The sequence below is a fragment of the Magnolia sinica genome, chromosome 1 (genome assembly GCF_029962835.1).
Source record: "Magnolia sinica isolate HGM2019 chromosome 1, MsV1, whole genome shotgun sequence".
NCBI classification, from domain to species: domain Eukaryota; kingdom Viridiplantae; phylum Streptophyta; class Magnoliopsida; order Magnoliales; family Magnoliaceae; genus Magnolia; species Magnolia sinica.
In genome coordinates, this window is record NC_080573.1 from 13,028,810 (window position 1) to 13,043,951 (window position 15,142).

At 40.1% G+C, this 15,142-nt stretch overlaps 1 protein-coding gene across 1 annotated transcript in view; it reads left to right on the forward strand.

Annotated features, from left to right (window-relative positions):
• Positions 1–15,142, forward strand: part of LOC131240285 (uncharacterized) — a 35,511-nt gene that overhangs the window by 4,643 nt on the left and 15,726 nt on the right. The window contains exons 2-4 of the mRNA XM_058238415.1: positions 3,786–3,842; positions 4,282–4,334; positions 9,718–9,769. Coding sequence (XP_058094398.1) covers positions 3,786–3,842; positions 4,282–4,334; positions 9,718–9,769 — 162 coding nt within the window. The remainder of the gene's footprint in view (positions 1–3,785; positions 3,843–4,281; positions 4,335–9,717; positions 9,770–15,142) is intronic.

Consider the following 15,142-nt stretch of genomic DNA (forward strand, 5'->3'; position numbering starts at 1 on the left):
TAATCCTATTTGTTAGAAGTCCACTTCTCCTGCTACAGTTAAGAACCTGCTGAATCAGGTATAATTTGTAGAAATCCAACTTGTAACTCCTCAGAACCCGCTCTGCTGTAAGATATTACAGTGCATGACCGTTCCCAGTAGGTTAAGTTGCAAGTTGTTATATAAAGTTGGTTGGATATCTTTTATTTTTATAAATGTTGTCCATAGTTAGTTGGATGATGAATTAGGTATAATTGTGTGCCTACCTACAGGTCGTATCCAATGGACTCTAGGGAGTGATAACTCTACATTACTCAGACCCACAATTTATAAATGGTATGATGAGCTTTGTGAAGTTCGTAAAAGAACATCTTCCTGGTAGAGAAACCATTCATTGCCCATGTACCAAATGCAGATGTCTAGGTTTACCCTGCCTAATCGATGATGTGGTGATAGATCTGATTAAATATAGATTTAATCCAACATATAGGGTGTAGAACATGGACGGTGAGCATGCATCGCCCAAGTGTACTGAACGTGCACCAACTTCTCACCAGTACCCTAGTGTTGCAAACTTAAACAACATTGTTAATGTAGTTGTTGAAGACCTCGATGGTAATAACCTGGACAAAATTATTCAAGATGAACCCAATGTAGCCCCCGAAGCTGAAGACGTTGCTGGAGATGCTTCAACCAATGAGTTTGAAGCAAATCTACGAGATGCGATGACTGAGCTCTATCCTGGTTGTCACAAATTCACCGTGCTGACTTTCATAGTACAACTCTTTAAATTAAAGGTGAACCATTTGCTCTCCATTGGCCAATGAATGTGTGGATTCTTGCTATAGGAAATGGGAGGTAGGTATGGTTTGCAAGCTTGATGTTGAAAAAGTTTATGATTATGTGGATTGGACATTTTTAAATTATATGTTGGGCAAATTAGGATGTTGTCCAAAATGGTGATATTGGATTCAAACATGTGTCAGATCGGCAAAATTTTCCATCCTGGTGAATGGTTCGCTGAAAGTTTTTTTTTTGCTGCTTCTTGGGGGCTACATCAGGGCGATTCATTATCCCCTTTCTTGTTCGTCACAATTATAGAGGCCCTTTGTAGAATGATTGATAGAGGGGTTCAAGTGGGATTGGTTAAAGGCTTTGGGGTGGATAACACAAATTTTCATATTACTCATATTCAGTATACAGATGATACACTTTTATTGTGCAAGGCGGATGATTTTTTTGTGGAAAATCTTCGCTCAATTATAATGAGTTTTGAGGCGGTTTCTGGTATGAAAGTAAACATTTCCAAGAGCGAGATCTTAGGATTAGGCATTTCCAAAGAAAAAGTGCGGCTATTAGCGGAGGAATTTGAGTGCAGGGAAGCTTCTTTTCCAACAATGTACTTGGGGCTTCTGTTATGTATAGGAAGACCGACGAAGCATATGTGGGACAAAGTTATTGAGAGATGTGAAAGAAAGATATCAAAATGATAGTCGAGGTACTTATCAATGGGTGGGAGGATGGTAATGATTAAATCTTCTATGTCGAATCTTCCAGTCTATTTTATGTCTTTGTTCAAATGCTCAAAATCTATTTTGAACGCTTTGAAGAGATGAAGAAGGGATTTTTTATGGGAATGGTTGGACGAGAAACACAAGTTCCATCTTATGAAATAGGAGGAAGTCTGTAAACCAACGGTTCAAGGAGGAGCGGGGATCTTAAAGTTAGAAGAGATGAATTTAGATATTTTGGGGAAATAGCTTTGGAGGTTTGGAGTGGAGGGAGAGGCTAGATAGAGGGAGGTAATAGCGGAAAAAAATTATGGGGTAGAGGAAGGAGGGTGGTGGATGAAGGAATCATCCTTGTATCGTTCTTCTTACCTTTGGAAGTCAGTAACATCCTTAAAAGAGAGAGTATGGGAGGGAATAGGCCTTCATTTGGGGAATGGTAAAAGAACTAGATTTTGGGAGGATAGGTTGGTGGGAAATGAGAGTTTGGCTGAGAGGTTTCCATCTTTAGCTATGGTAGCTAGGGTAGAGGGGAAGGTGGTGAGCAATTGTTATTCGATAAGAGGGGAGGAGATTACATGGAGTCCTAGTTTTAGAAGGAATCTTTCAGATGGGGAGTTTGAAGAGATGGTTCTATTGCTTGAGATGTTATCAAAGATTTTTCCTACTGCTTTTAGAAGTGGATTCCTTGAGATGGTGCAAATTGAATGCAGGTTCTTTCTCAGTTAGATCATTGTTTCGGTTTTTGCGTGTAGATTAGGATCATTTTGAGATTGTGGCAACAACATATCTATGGCATTATGGTGCTCCATTGAAGGTGGCGGTGTTTGCTTGGCCAGTAGGCAGGAACAAAGTGCTAACAATAGACAATCTTTGTAAGGAGAATATGTATCTTCCAAACGTTTGCTTGTTGTGCTTCGAAGATCCGGAATCAACGGATCACTTCTTCACCGTGTTTTTGCTAGAGTTTTGGGATCTTCTTCTACAATTTTTCGGGGTTCTTTGGGTGTACTCGAAGATGATTGGGGAGTTTCTCATAGCTTGGCACGGCAAGGGGATAGGGAAAGAAGGGAAAATGCGGCGGTGATTAAGCCTATTAGCGACTCTATAGGCTTTATGGTGGGAAATGAACCAATGTTGTTTCTGGAGCAAAATGAGTGGGTCAATGCAAGTATTCAATAGGGAAATTCTTAATATGAAGGATTAGGTGGAAGTTTAGTTCTTTTCATCCTTCCCTTATCATATTGGGGGCATTTCGTTGGGTGTTGCTGTACTTTTGTGTATTTGTATATATGTTTTTGTGCTTCCTTTGGCCTCGGCCTTTTTTAATATATCATCATCGTTTAAAAAAAAGTTTCCAAAATGACCACTTCCGGTATCTTGGTCGATAATTCATGAGATTGGAGAGATTGAGAAGGATGTTGCCTATATAATTCAAGCTAGATGGAAAAAATATGGAGATGCGCCTAGAGTTTTATGTGATTGTCGATAATGTCAAAAGGTGAGAAGGATGTTGCCCATATAATTCAAGCTAGATGGAAAAAATGGAGATGTGCCTCTAGAGTTTTATGTGATCATCGATAATGTCAAACGGTATCGTGTCATATTCGGAATGTAACACACAAGTACATACGGTGACACAAATTACAATACATTCCAATTTCCAACAATATTTTGAACTTGGAAAAGATATCCTAAAAGAATTTGAACTTCATTTCTTTTTATTTGAAGTCTTCTCAAGGAGGCAACCAGGATTTGGTTAGGTCTTTAATGGTCTCCTGCTTTATTGTGGATTTTGGTGATCCAAGCTATTAAGTCATGTTCAAATCTCTTACTATTTTACTTGTCTAAAGACTTTAAACGTTAAAAGCTCTATGCGTTTCTCGGATCACTACTACCCTCGTTTCTCATTTTGTTGATTGCTTTGTAAATGGCTCTTATATTGACATTCTACGAGATTTTGAGTGTCATTCTTTTGTCATGCTTTCTTTCCTCCTTTCATAATCGCTTCGATGTTGATGAATGCAATACTACATAAGTAAAAACTAGGTAATATCTGTGTGAACTGTGAAGCTCACTGAACCTGACATTATTCTTTCTTCATACAAAGTGAGGAACTTGTCCAATAGTGATGAGATTTTGATTTAAAGGTGTCCATTAAGTTTTTGATTTGTGCATCTGGTTTTGCAACAATCAACATGCTTGGAAATGTTGTCTTTTCCTTTTCATTTGGTTTCACACTCACCATTAACAGTGTACATTTATGCTATGTTGTTCTTTTCTTTTCTAATATACTAGTGAAAGAGAAAAGATGGGTGATATTCAAAGGTGAGGAGGACCCCACCGCCCTTCCAGGTTAGTCTTTTAGGCTAGTGAACTTCCTTCTATTCATTACTCTGTGCCTTTGGAATCATGTGTGCATGTGCTTTAGTTGCAAAAGCAGTGAGTATTTTCAGATGCATGATCAGCTTGGTTGGACTGGTTTTATTCGTTCTAGTCCAAATCCGCATGGTATTGCTGTTGAAACGGAATATATTTTCTCCTTTTGACATGTAACCAAATCTTGTAATGATTTTGTTGTGTCAGTTGGGCAATTTACTTTTGACCCATTGTACTTGACATGCTTATGCATGTTAAAGAACACAACTGGATTGTGTCATTCAGTAGATAGAAGCTGATCGTGTCATTCAGTAGGTTTGTGTCATTCAGTAGGTAGAAGTTCAATTACTCACTAATGAAATCCTTTTCATCTACTGGATCTCAATACTTATTAGTGTTATGCTGGCCATTGTAGTTGAGTGGATATGCTGGTTAAGTGGCCAGAGAAAGAAAGCTCCAACTCCTGAGGTAAAAGGGAAGACATTTCTCTTGTTTTTGACAAAAAAGATCATGTATTGCCTCATTAGTCTGCTGTGGTGCTTGCTTTTACTGATTCCAATTTTCTGCCTCACAAGCATCGGTTGATCTTGAACTGCTTGCTTTGTACCTACCAGGGCTAATGCTAGGAGGAATGCTAATTGCATAAGACTTTTTGTGCATGACTGTGCATGTAAATTCCCATGGGGACACATGCCAGATGTATGAAATCCCGCCACTCATCTGGAAGGATACACCATATATCAGCCAAGGCCCAAAAAACTGGTCACCTTGGCTTTTGGGCACACCTGATCTTCAGGCAGCGTTAAGCTTAACTGTGATGGGTGCTTCTTGGGCGTGCACAGCTCTTCATGGATTGCTGGAATCTTAAGGAACAGAAAAGGGGTGTGATTCTGGATTTCTCCAGTCCAGGTGGCAGTGGGTTTCTTGATGCGGGATTGTTTTTCGCGCTTAGAGAAGGCATGCGCATTATTTTCTCATTGCATGCTGGTAATCTTGTAATAAAGAGGAATACAGTGCTAAGGTACACCCTTGGAGATTAAATCAAACATCCTCAAAACACAATCTTTTGTTGTTGCATTGGGAGATATAGATGTTCTTTGGTTCCGAAAAGCACTAATAGGTGGCTAACATATTAGCTAGAGTTGGAGTAATGAGAGGGTCACTTGTTATCAGTCCCTCAGATCTGTTGTAATTGCTTCTCACCTTTTTAATAAATATTTGTCACTTAAAAAAAATAAATAAATAAATAAATAAATAAAAAGCAAAGAAAAATGAAGAAGTAAGTTTTAGGAGACAAAATGTCACATTGCTGCTCAAGGATTTTGTTTGACTTCTGGCCTTTTTTCAGACACAAAACTGGTACCATTGCTTATATATACCTCTAGACTCGAAAGCTATACTTACAGATGTTAATGGTGAATGCTGTTAAGAGCAGCAGTTTGCTGTCGGCTTAAATTATGTGCGTCCATTCTTAGTGTACATCCGATTGAATCAAGGTGCCTGGATGGCACTGGAAAGCTTACAGCTCTAACAAGCAAAAATCAAGCGGGCTTGCACAATAAAAGTACCCCAAAAGGACACTAAGATTGCCGGCCTCCACTCCACACAAGAAGGCTTAGGGAGGCAAACACCACGGCCCTCCACTAAGAACCTATCCTTCGAATCTGGCATTCGCCACAGCATGTTGAACGAGGATAGGATAGAATCCCATTTCTTCGACGAGAAACGACGAAAAGATGATCCATTGACTCCTCATCTTCCTAACATAGAGGGCACATATTCGGAATCATCATTCCCCTCTTCCGAAGATCATTGATGGTTAGAATTCTCTTTCTACCAACAAGCCCCCCAAACACTGGACCTTCAGGGGAGCACCATAACGCCAATGCATAGCCGTCGGGGCTTGGGGCCAGATCAGAGAAGGGTGAAGCAATGCATAGAAGGAAGAAACTGAGAAGCAACCCAATCTTTCCAACCTCCGCAATAGCTTGTCTTGTTCACCAAGGATCGGGCAAACCACACGAATTTGTTGGAGAAGTAACCAGAAGTCTTCAAATTCCTCATTTGTAAAGCTCCGACGACAAGGAGGCGCCCAACCCCCGAAGAACCACTCGACGACCAACAATCCACAACTGAGACATCCATATTCGATGCCAACGAGGCCAAACCTGGGAATTTAGACATAAAAGAGTTGTCCATAGCCCACACATCCTTCCAGAATTTAATTTTCTCGCCATCTCCTATTGCAAAATGAATCCCTTCTTAGAATTTAGTTTTGACACTTGCAATGCCTTTCCAAAGCCTAGAGGCTCAGTATAAGGTCATGTCCCTTGTCCACCATCTCCCATCTTCACTACCATACTTAGCTATAATCGATCTTCTCCATAGCAAAATTTCTTATGCTCCAAACCTCCACCGCCACTTCCCAAGGACAAACTTCATCTCTTCCAAGACTCGGTAGTCTTGAGAGAGCTTCGAATGCACTTCCATTTCTTCTTCTGAAAGGGCCGAGATTTCCTCCTTAATGTCAATGATGGGGACATCAGAGGACCTATTCGGGTATACCAAAGATGGAGACGACCACCTACATCAGAGCAACTTTCTTTGTGGATGGGAGACGAGTTCCAGATGGGGCTCGCCGAGCCATTTTGAAGACCCAACATGCATTGGACATGCATCAGGAAGACCCCATCTTGGGATGATACATGTGGACTACTTAGGAAATCATTTTAGTCATAGGATTTCTATTTCATGTCGATCTGACTATTGGATCTTATCGATCAGGCCATCGAGCCACCAAATCTTTTAGATCTGGGCCCCTTGGACTCTAATCTTGTTTTCTTTATGTTTTTTGTTATTTTTAGGAGTTATTTAATGGTTGAGATTGATAATATATGTTTTAGTTTTCTTATTTTGGATGATGGGCCACTTTACTTAAGTGAGTGGCATAGTTGTAATTATGCAGAATTTTAATTCCAAATTTTTTAATTATAAAACCACAAGGGGAGTGGAGTTCCAACCCTAGTGGAGATTTGAGAAGAAAAAAAAGAAGAGAGAAGTTCTCGTGTGAAGGAATTTTCCTCATTGTTTTCTAGGATTTTTTTGAAAAAAAAAAATTCCTTCCAATCGAATTGTGGAAGGGTGCAAACTTGTTTGATGGTAGATTCCCCAAGGTACATCATTTCTCTTCCTCATCTTTGAAAGGTATTCTTCTTCTTACATCATTCCTCTCTCTTCTTCGAAAGGTATTCTTCTCATTCTTCTCTTGTCTTCCTCTTTCCTTCCTATTGCAACCTTCTAAACCCTAGATCTTTAATTTCCTATTTTTTCCAATTTCTAAAAATCCTAATTCCAAAATCCCCAATTCCCATGAACCCTGATTTTCCTGATTTCAGATTTTCCCATTTTCTAACCCTAATCATAACCTACAAATCTGTCCATTGAGTGTGGAACATACCTATGCTAGATTGGAAGTTTTATCCTTCCATCGGTCTTAGTTTTAATTGATTTATGTGATTTCTTAGCATGCGGACATGTAATTTAGGTTAAATCAGATTTTATTTCCTATTGTTTACTCTTAATTAATTGGTAGGTTAGCATCTTTTGTTAATTGAATTACTTTATGGACTCTTTCATAGTCTCCACATTGCATGCTAGCATTAAATCATGGGTCCTGCATCAGTCAAGCTTTTGGATGGTTGCCAAAATGCTTCCAAACTCCTACTCCCGATTTTCCAAAACTTCCTTCTTCCAAACACTAATTTTACTCCTGAGCATGCGAACCTTTTAGCATAATCTGAAAGCATGGGTTCCTTTTTGGCATAATTTGAAACCTTCAAAGCTTTCAACCTCGAATGATCTCCACCAATTCTTCACTAGCTCTGAAAAGCCCTCCAATTCCAACCATGCCAACTCAAATTTGAACACCCGAGGCCCCCAATTTTTGGATTCTACCTCAAGCAGAATAGGGCAATGATCAAACACCAGCTTTGGCGAGCCACGTTGGGATATCAATGGAAATTTCTCCACCCATCCTATGGGAACAAAAAATCTATCAAATTTTGACATAATCGGCCTTTCTTGGCCGTTAGACCACGTGTAGTTAACAGCCCCCATGGGAAGGTCAATCAGCTCGTGCGAATTGATCCAATCAGAAAATTCAGTCATATACTATGAGATAATCTGCCCCCATTGGATTTTTCCCCCGGAAACCTTGTGACGTTGAAATTGCCTCCCACAACCCACGGGTCTGCACAACAATTTCCTTGAATCTGAAAGCTCCATCAGCATTTCAGATTTACGTATTGCTGCATTGGGACCAGAAACCGATGAGAGCAACCATCAAAAATCTGAGGGTACGTCCTTGAAGATTACTGAAAGGGAAAAACTCCCGCCCCACCAATCTTCCTTCACCCAGGCCGACGCATCCTACATCACTACAATGCCCTTGAAGAACCATCAGCCTTAATCACTACCCAATCCTTACTGTTGCATCCCCAAACAGAGTCCACCAACTGCCTTTCGTAAACTGCCAGCTTGGTTTCCTGCAAAACAATAATCTGCACCTTCGTTCAACATATCTCTTTAACCTGCCCCCGTTTGTGCCGGTCTCCCAGACCTCTTACATTCCAAGACAGAATCTTCATTTGGAAACTGATCTTGCCCATCTTTCCAACCGGAATCCATTGTCCCCCCTCCCTGAATCATAATTTACAGAAGAAACAAGACTTACCAACTCCCGGCTGCCTTTCCTCAATCTCCGACATCGCACGGGAGTCATCGCTAGGTTCCTAGGGATGCTGTGCTGTGAAACGAACTCAAACAAGTCATAGTAATCCTCTTCCCTATCGCCAAAAGTGACACCGATTTGCCTGCCCATGTGCATTAGAGCCTCCCTTATCCAGCGCTTTCCCCAAATTATTGACACAAAACCCTCCGCCCTTGAATTTCTGGCGTGATCTATCATATCAGCACTAGCAATACACCGGATGCATCTATCTAGAAGAAATTCTTCACCTGAATGGGCTCGAATTCCAAAACCTCTTGCATCATATCTTTGTTGCTGGGACATCATGTTAATGCATACAATTCATTTATCTCTGTATTCTTGTGCAAAATGTAAAAGATAAAAGAGTATCTCTCCATGTCACAATATCCCGTAACTGCATCTAGGTGATGCATATGAGCTGCTTCATAAACTTAGAGCACTAACTGCATGTTAGAGGAATGATTGGTCAGGTGATTCAGGAAGTTTGAGAATAACTCCTCTTCATCGGACCTCAGTTTCACATTAGGCTCGAACAGAACACTTCATGGCTTACTGGAAGGCATGCTGAGCATGGCCAGTATGTTACCCATATACAATATATGTGAAACAGTTACAGACGTGCTTGAAACGAGATGCACAATATCCATATTCAGTATGTCACCTTATGCAAATGCTTCACTTCTTAATGGCTGCCCCAAGGTTTTCCTAACTGACTCAGTCTCATTGTCCCATTCAAGTAATATACATAAATCATTGAGTTAAAACCATGCTTGCCGGAAATGGGAAATGCACAAGGGCAGCGGGTACTCAATCTCCAAAAACTTCTGCTTTTATTTTTAGTTACTTCTATGTGAGGAATATTCATGGAAGTCATCATACATGAATTATAATCGTTATATTATGACATAGTGGGGATGTTGCATCACTAGAGGGGACTTTGTTCTTTCTTACTGAGAGCTATTTCTCAATTCTCTACGTTCCCATCTGTATCTCTTTCTCATCAACCTTATTATTCATTATTTGAAGTTTCTCGTCAAAGTACTGCATTTCATGTTATATAATGTTGTTGATTCCTTTCTTCAGGAAATGATTGAGCTGGAGGCAAAGCGTGAACGTGTCAAACTTAATGTTGCACGTATGCATCTATCTTATCCTTATGTTGGCGGCTGCTTCTTAAAACATCTATGTTATATAATGTTGTTGATTCCTTTCTTCAGGAAATGATTCCTTTCTATAGTTGCTTATGTTTTTTTTTTTAGAAGCAACTAGAAATTTCATTAAAACCAGAAAAGAAAAAAGAAGAAAACAACAAGGGAAAGAGAAAAGGGGCACAGCTGCTGAGATAGCAGACAGGCCCTAGAAGCCTAAGGAGCTAAAATTAAAAGACTTAAGGTCGGTTACAATGGAAGCCCATTCAATCACTAATCTTTTAGCCCTGGACCCCACCACCACGGCTGTCAAAGAGACATCATTAAAGCATCAATCGTTCCTTTCCTCCCAGACAGCCCACCAGGTTGTGACAATAGCCATACGCCAGATAGCAGACTTAATCTTTCCCATCTTGATCCTGTTCCAGGCTTGCATTAAACCGAAGGTCGACTCAGGATTACACCAAGGAACTGAAAAGAGCTGACAGAAGTCGGCCATGATTTTAGACGTGAAAGAGCAATGGATGAGTAGGTGGTTTGCCGATTCCGCATCACTCATACAGCACAAGCAGATGTTCACCAGATGCATGCCGCACTTAATGAGATTATCAATAGTCTGAATTCTGTTCCGCCCAGCTAACCAGGCGAAAGAAATATACTTAGGGGGCACTGCGCTTAATGAGATTATCTATAGTTGCTTATGTTGGCGGCTGCTTCTTAAAACATCTATGTTTAATCTTCCAAAATCTGCTACTTATGGTAGAAAAGTTGTTGGAAAAGCTTTGTTGTCATTAATTCGTTGAATAAGGTGATGTGTTTGAAGCTTAGCTAGAACGCAATAATGGCTTTTTCCCATGAGAAGATAGGTCACTTCCTTCAATAGGCCACAGTTATTTCTAACAAGGATCGGGTCTTAGATAATGTTTCTTGAAGCCATATATGCATCCAATGTTCTAAACAACCAGTTGCATAAATTTATGTTGATAAATATACTTATATTATGTATACATAGTTTATGGGAATTTAATAATCTTTTCGTCTTTTTGAAGAAAGATTTATGGCATTAAGTAGTCCCACAAAGATAGATCACTTTAAAATCCCTATTGATCATTCAGTCATCATCATAATCACCACCATCATCATACCCTTGTCCTAGCTATTTTTGGTGAGATTTAGGAATCCTAAGTAAACAAGCCTCCATATTCCTTCCACCCAGTGTTCGAAATATCGGTATCGCACAATGTATCGCACCCTTGAGATACAGATACATATCGGTTATCGCACGGGATATATCGTTTGTATCGCATAGTTTATCGCACTTTTTGGGAAACATAGGGAAACATTGGGAAAATGGTTGAATTTTTTAATGAAACTTTGGGGATTGTTAAAAAACCCCTTAATACACACTTTTAAATCATAACATCTCAAAAAAAATATACACATAATAAGTTTCCGTTGTTGTATAGGGTCCTAAGCCATGCGATGTTTAACTGAACTAATGCAACTATATTAAAATTGGATGCATGATATTTATAAATATATTATAGTCATGTATGAAAACACAACCAATTCATTGAAAAGACAAAGAATAACTGAAAAAGTAAATTTTGAGAAATATACTTATGATTAATGGCGATATGAAGTGACGTCACCGAGTTCTGAAGGGCCAACCATAATGTATGTGTTGTATCCACACCGTCCATCCATTTGAAGATATCATTTTAGGCCATGAGAAAAGGAATGAGTCAGATCCAAAGCTCGAGTGGACCCCACCACAGAAAACAGTGGAGAGAGTGACGCCCACCATTAAAAATTTCTACATGATGTATGTGTTGTATCCACACCGTCCATCCATTTAAAGATATCATTTTAGCCCATGAGAAAAAGAATGAGTCAGATCCAAAGCTCAAGTGGACCCCACCACAGAAAACAGTGGAGAGAGTGACGGCCACTTTTAAAAATTTCTAAGGGCCACAAAAGTCTTTGATCAAGCTGAAAGTTGTTTTTTTCCTTTTTTCATGTTTGACTTAACTTATAAACAGGTTGGATCTCAGATAAACATCATAGTCGACCCATGATCAGGGTTTCAAGGGTGGGTGTCCCTCTCCCCACTGTTTTCTACGGTGGGGTCCACTCCAGATTTGGATCTAACCCATTCTTTGTCTCATGCCGTAATATGATCTAGCCAAATGGATGGATGGTGTAGATACAACACATACATCATGGTGGGCCACACAGAACTTGGTGACATCACGTTAGTAGCCGATCCGGCTACGCATCCTGAGAATCCATGGACGCAGATTTCCTGCGCAAGCCATTTGCAGGAAGTTCCGGCATTGAAAACTTAAATGGGGCCCAACGTGATGTTTGTGAGTAATCTACTCCGTCCATCCGTTTTTTGAGATCATTTTAGAACAAAGAGCCAAAAATGAACAGGATCCAATTTTCAAATAGGCTGAAAACGTAAGGATTGAACATCCACAGTCGAAATATTCGTGGGGCCATAAAAGTTTTGAATCAGGTTAATATTTGTGATTTCAGTTCATCTCAGATCCGTGGGCCCCACCATAATGTATTTGTTTCATCCATTCCGTTCATCCATTTTTACAGATCATTTTAGTGCCTGATACAAAAAATTATAGGGATATGATCTCATGTGGACCACACCAGAAAACAATAATGATTGGATATCCACCATTAAAATCCTCCTAAGGCCCATTCTTGTTTATTTGACATCAAATCTGGTTAGGTCATAAAGACCAGATGAAGGGAAAAAATAAATATGTGGTTGGATGACAAACAAACATCACTTTTAAAAAGGTTTCAACGGTAGAAATTAAGATCCACTGTTTCTTGTGGTATGGTCCACTTGAGTTGTGGATATGGTTCAATTTTAAATGAACACCTAAAATGATCGGTAAAACGAATGGACGGCATGGATAAATCACGTTCCACACTGGCCCAACAGAGTTTACTCGGAATATGTCACCCGTCATTGACGGAAACGTATAGGAGACGGATTGGCTACTCCACTAGCCAATGGCTGATGGTCGGTGCTCTGGGCCCCACCATGATGTATGTGTTTCATCCATGACGCCATCTATTTTTATATATCATTTTATGATATTACACAAAAATTAGATATATTCCAATATCAACTGGACCACATTACAGTGAGTGGAATGAACGTTGACCATTAAAAACTTTTTTCCGCCACAAATATCAAGAGGATATTTGTTTTTTCCCTTCATCTCGGTCTTTATGACCTAATCAATAGATTTGATGTCAAATAAAAAGTACAGTGGGCCTTAGGAGGATTTAAATGATGGATATCCAATCAATATTGTTTTCCTGTGGTGTGGTTCACCTGAGATTTTTATCCCTCTAGTTTTTGGGATAAAGCCATAAAATGATCTTTAAAAATGGATGAACGGAATGGATGAAATAAATACATTATTTTGGGGCCCACAAAGCACCGACCACTATCCACGGGCTAGTGTTAGGGGGAGTATCCAATCAGTTTCCATCACTGACGGCCCCAATGCCACGTGACCAACTTTCGTGGGTCCCACCATGATGTATTTTTTATATCCACACCGTCTATACATTTGAAGAGATCATTTTATGGCATGAGCCAAAAAATGGGTCAGATCTAGAGCTCGAGTGGACCCCACCATAGAAAATAGTGAAAAGAGTGACTCCTTTAAGGTGGGCCCTTAAAATTCCTAAATTTAGGGATTAACCCCTTAAATTAGATATGAAAACGAATGAATGGCGTGGATAGACTACATACATTAAAGGTTGGCCCAACTGAGTGTATTGAGTACGATAAGAGCGTACTCCGTAACCCACCGCACAATCGAAAACCCCTCTCACCCCATCTCCGCGACCTTCTTCTTCATTTTCCCTCTCCTTCACGCACGCGGAGGTTCCGACAATCGCGGCGACGATGATTCTCGTTCCGGAGGAAGGGGTTCCTCAATCTTGCCCGATTTCTCGCCGGAATCTCTGAGAAATCCCCACAGATATATCGTAATGGCCCACCTCCGATCACCAATCTTTGCGGGTACTCTCCGGTTTCTCCCTTTTTTCTCTAATTCAAATTTTTTTTATTCTCCACCCATACGCATGGCGATATCGTGCGATATCGCACGATATATCGTGCGATATCTGAATTTTTGCATTTTTGGTATCTTCCGGGCGTTATCGCTCGAGTATCGTCTCGTTGGGGGCCGATAACGATAATATCGGCCGATATATCGGCCGATAGTATCGATATTTCGAACACTGCTTCCACCTCAATCCTTTTTTGTCCTTTCCCTTGAAGACCTTCAATTCTAACAAAAGTTTCCCTCTTTATTGGGGCTGTCTCAAGTTTCCAGGGAAATTGGGCAAGCCATCTCGATCAGCTCTTCATCATTTTATCTCCTATTAAGGCTTCTCTTAGCCAGCCGCAAATTACGTCATTCTTGATTATATCCTTCCTAGTCTTCTCACAAATCCATCTTCACATTCTCATTTGATGATGTCTCCCAACACTCCACTCTGTATTGCATAACCATTCATTAAAATTCCTATTCATGTTTGATCTAAAAATTTGCACAACACCTGTTCTGGTTTAAAATGTTGAGCTCGGAAGATTGTGCAAAAGTTCTGACAAATAATTATTTATGCAATTCATTATCATAATTTTGCAAGAAAAAATGAAAAACATATTTACACAATTGTGGCAATAATAAGGGAAACTAGTTTTATCTTTTCTAGACAATTATAATCTTTAGAAGTAGATTAAGAAGCCAAGAGAACTACTTGGGTCTATGAAACTGAAAATCACAACTAATACATTTCACGCTCCAAAACATACTCACAAACTTCCCTTCTCAATCATCAAATTAATTTCTTTTAAAAATATTTCTAGCATAAATTATAGTTTGTATACAGTATACATGGGAATAGATTATTTCCAGCATGTGTTAACTGCTATGTGAGAGGGAGAAGGCGGCCGGGGTGGGGCTGCCGGCGGCATCGCTGCTGCCAGTGCGACACTGGTTGGCAATGGCTAGGGAAAGAGAATAGAGAGAGAGAGAGAGAGAGAGAGAGAGAGAGGAGAGGAGAGGGGGTCAGCAGCCATCGCAGTTGCAGCTTCCAGCGCTGCTGCCCATGTTGCAATCGACGGCAACTTGCCGGTTGTTGATGGTGGATTTCTGGTGGTTGCTTTAACCGATCGTCGCCAGATTCCTCTTTTAAAAAAGATTGGGTGTTGTTGAACAACCATGGATGATTTGGGCTGTCAACACTCTCCTAGGTGCCAACGATGGTGGTCCCCATTTTTTTGGGAACAACCCATTGGCTAACAACTG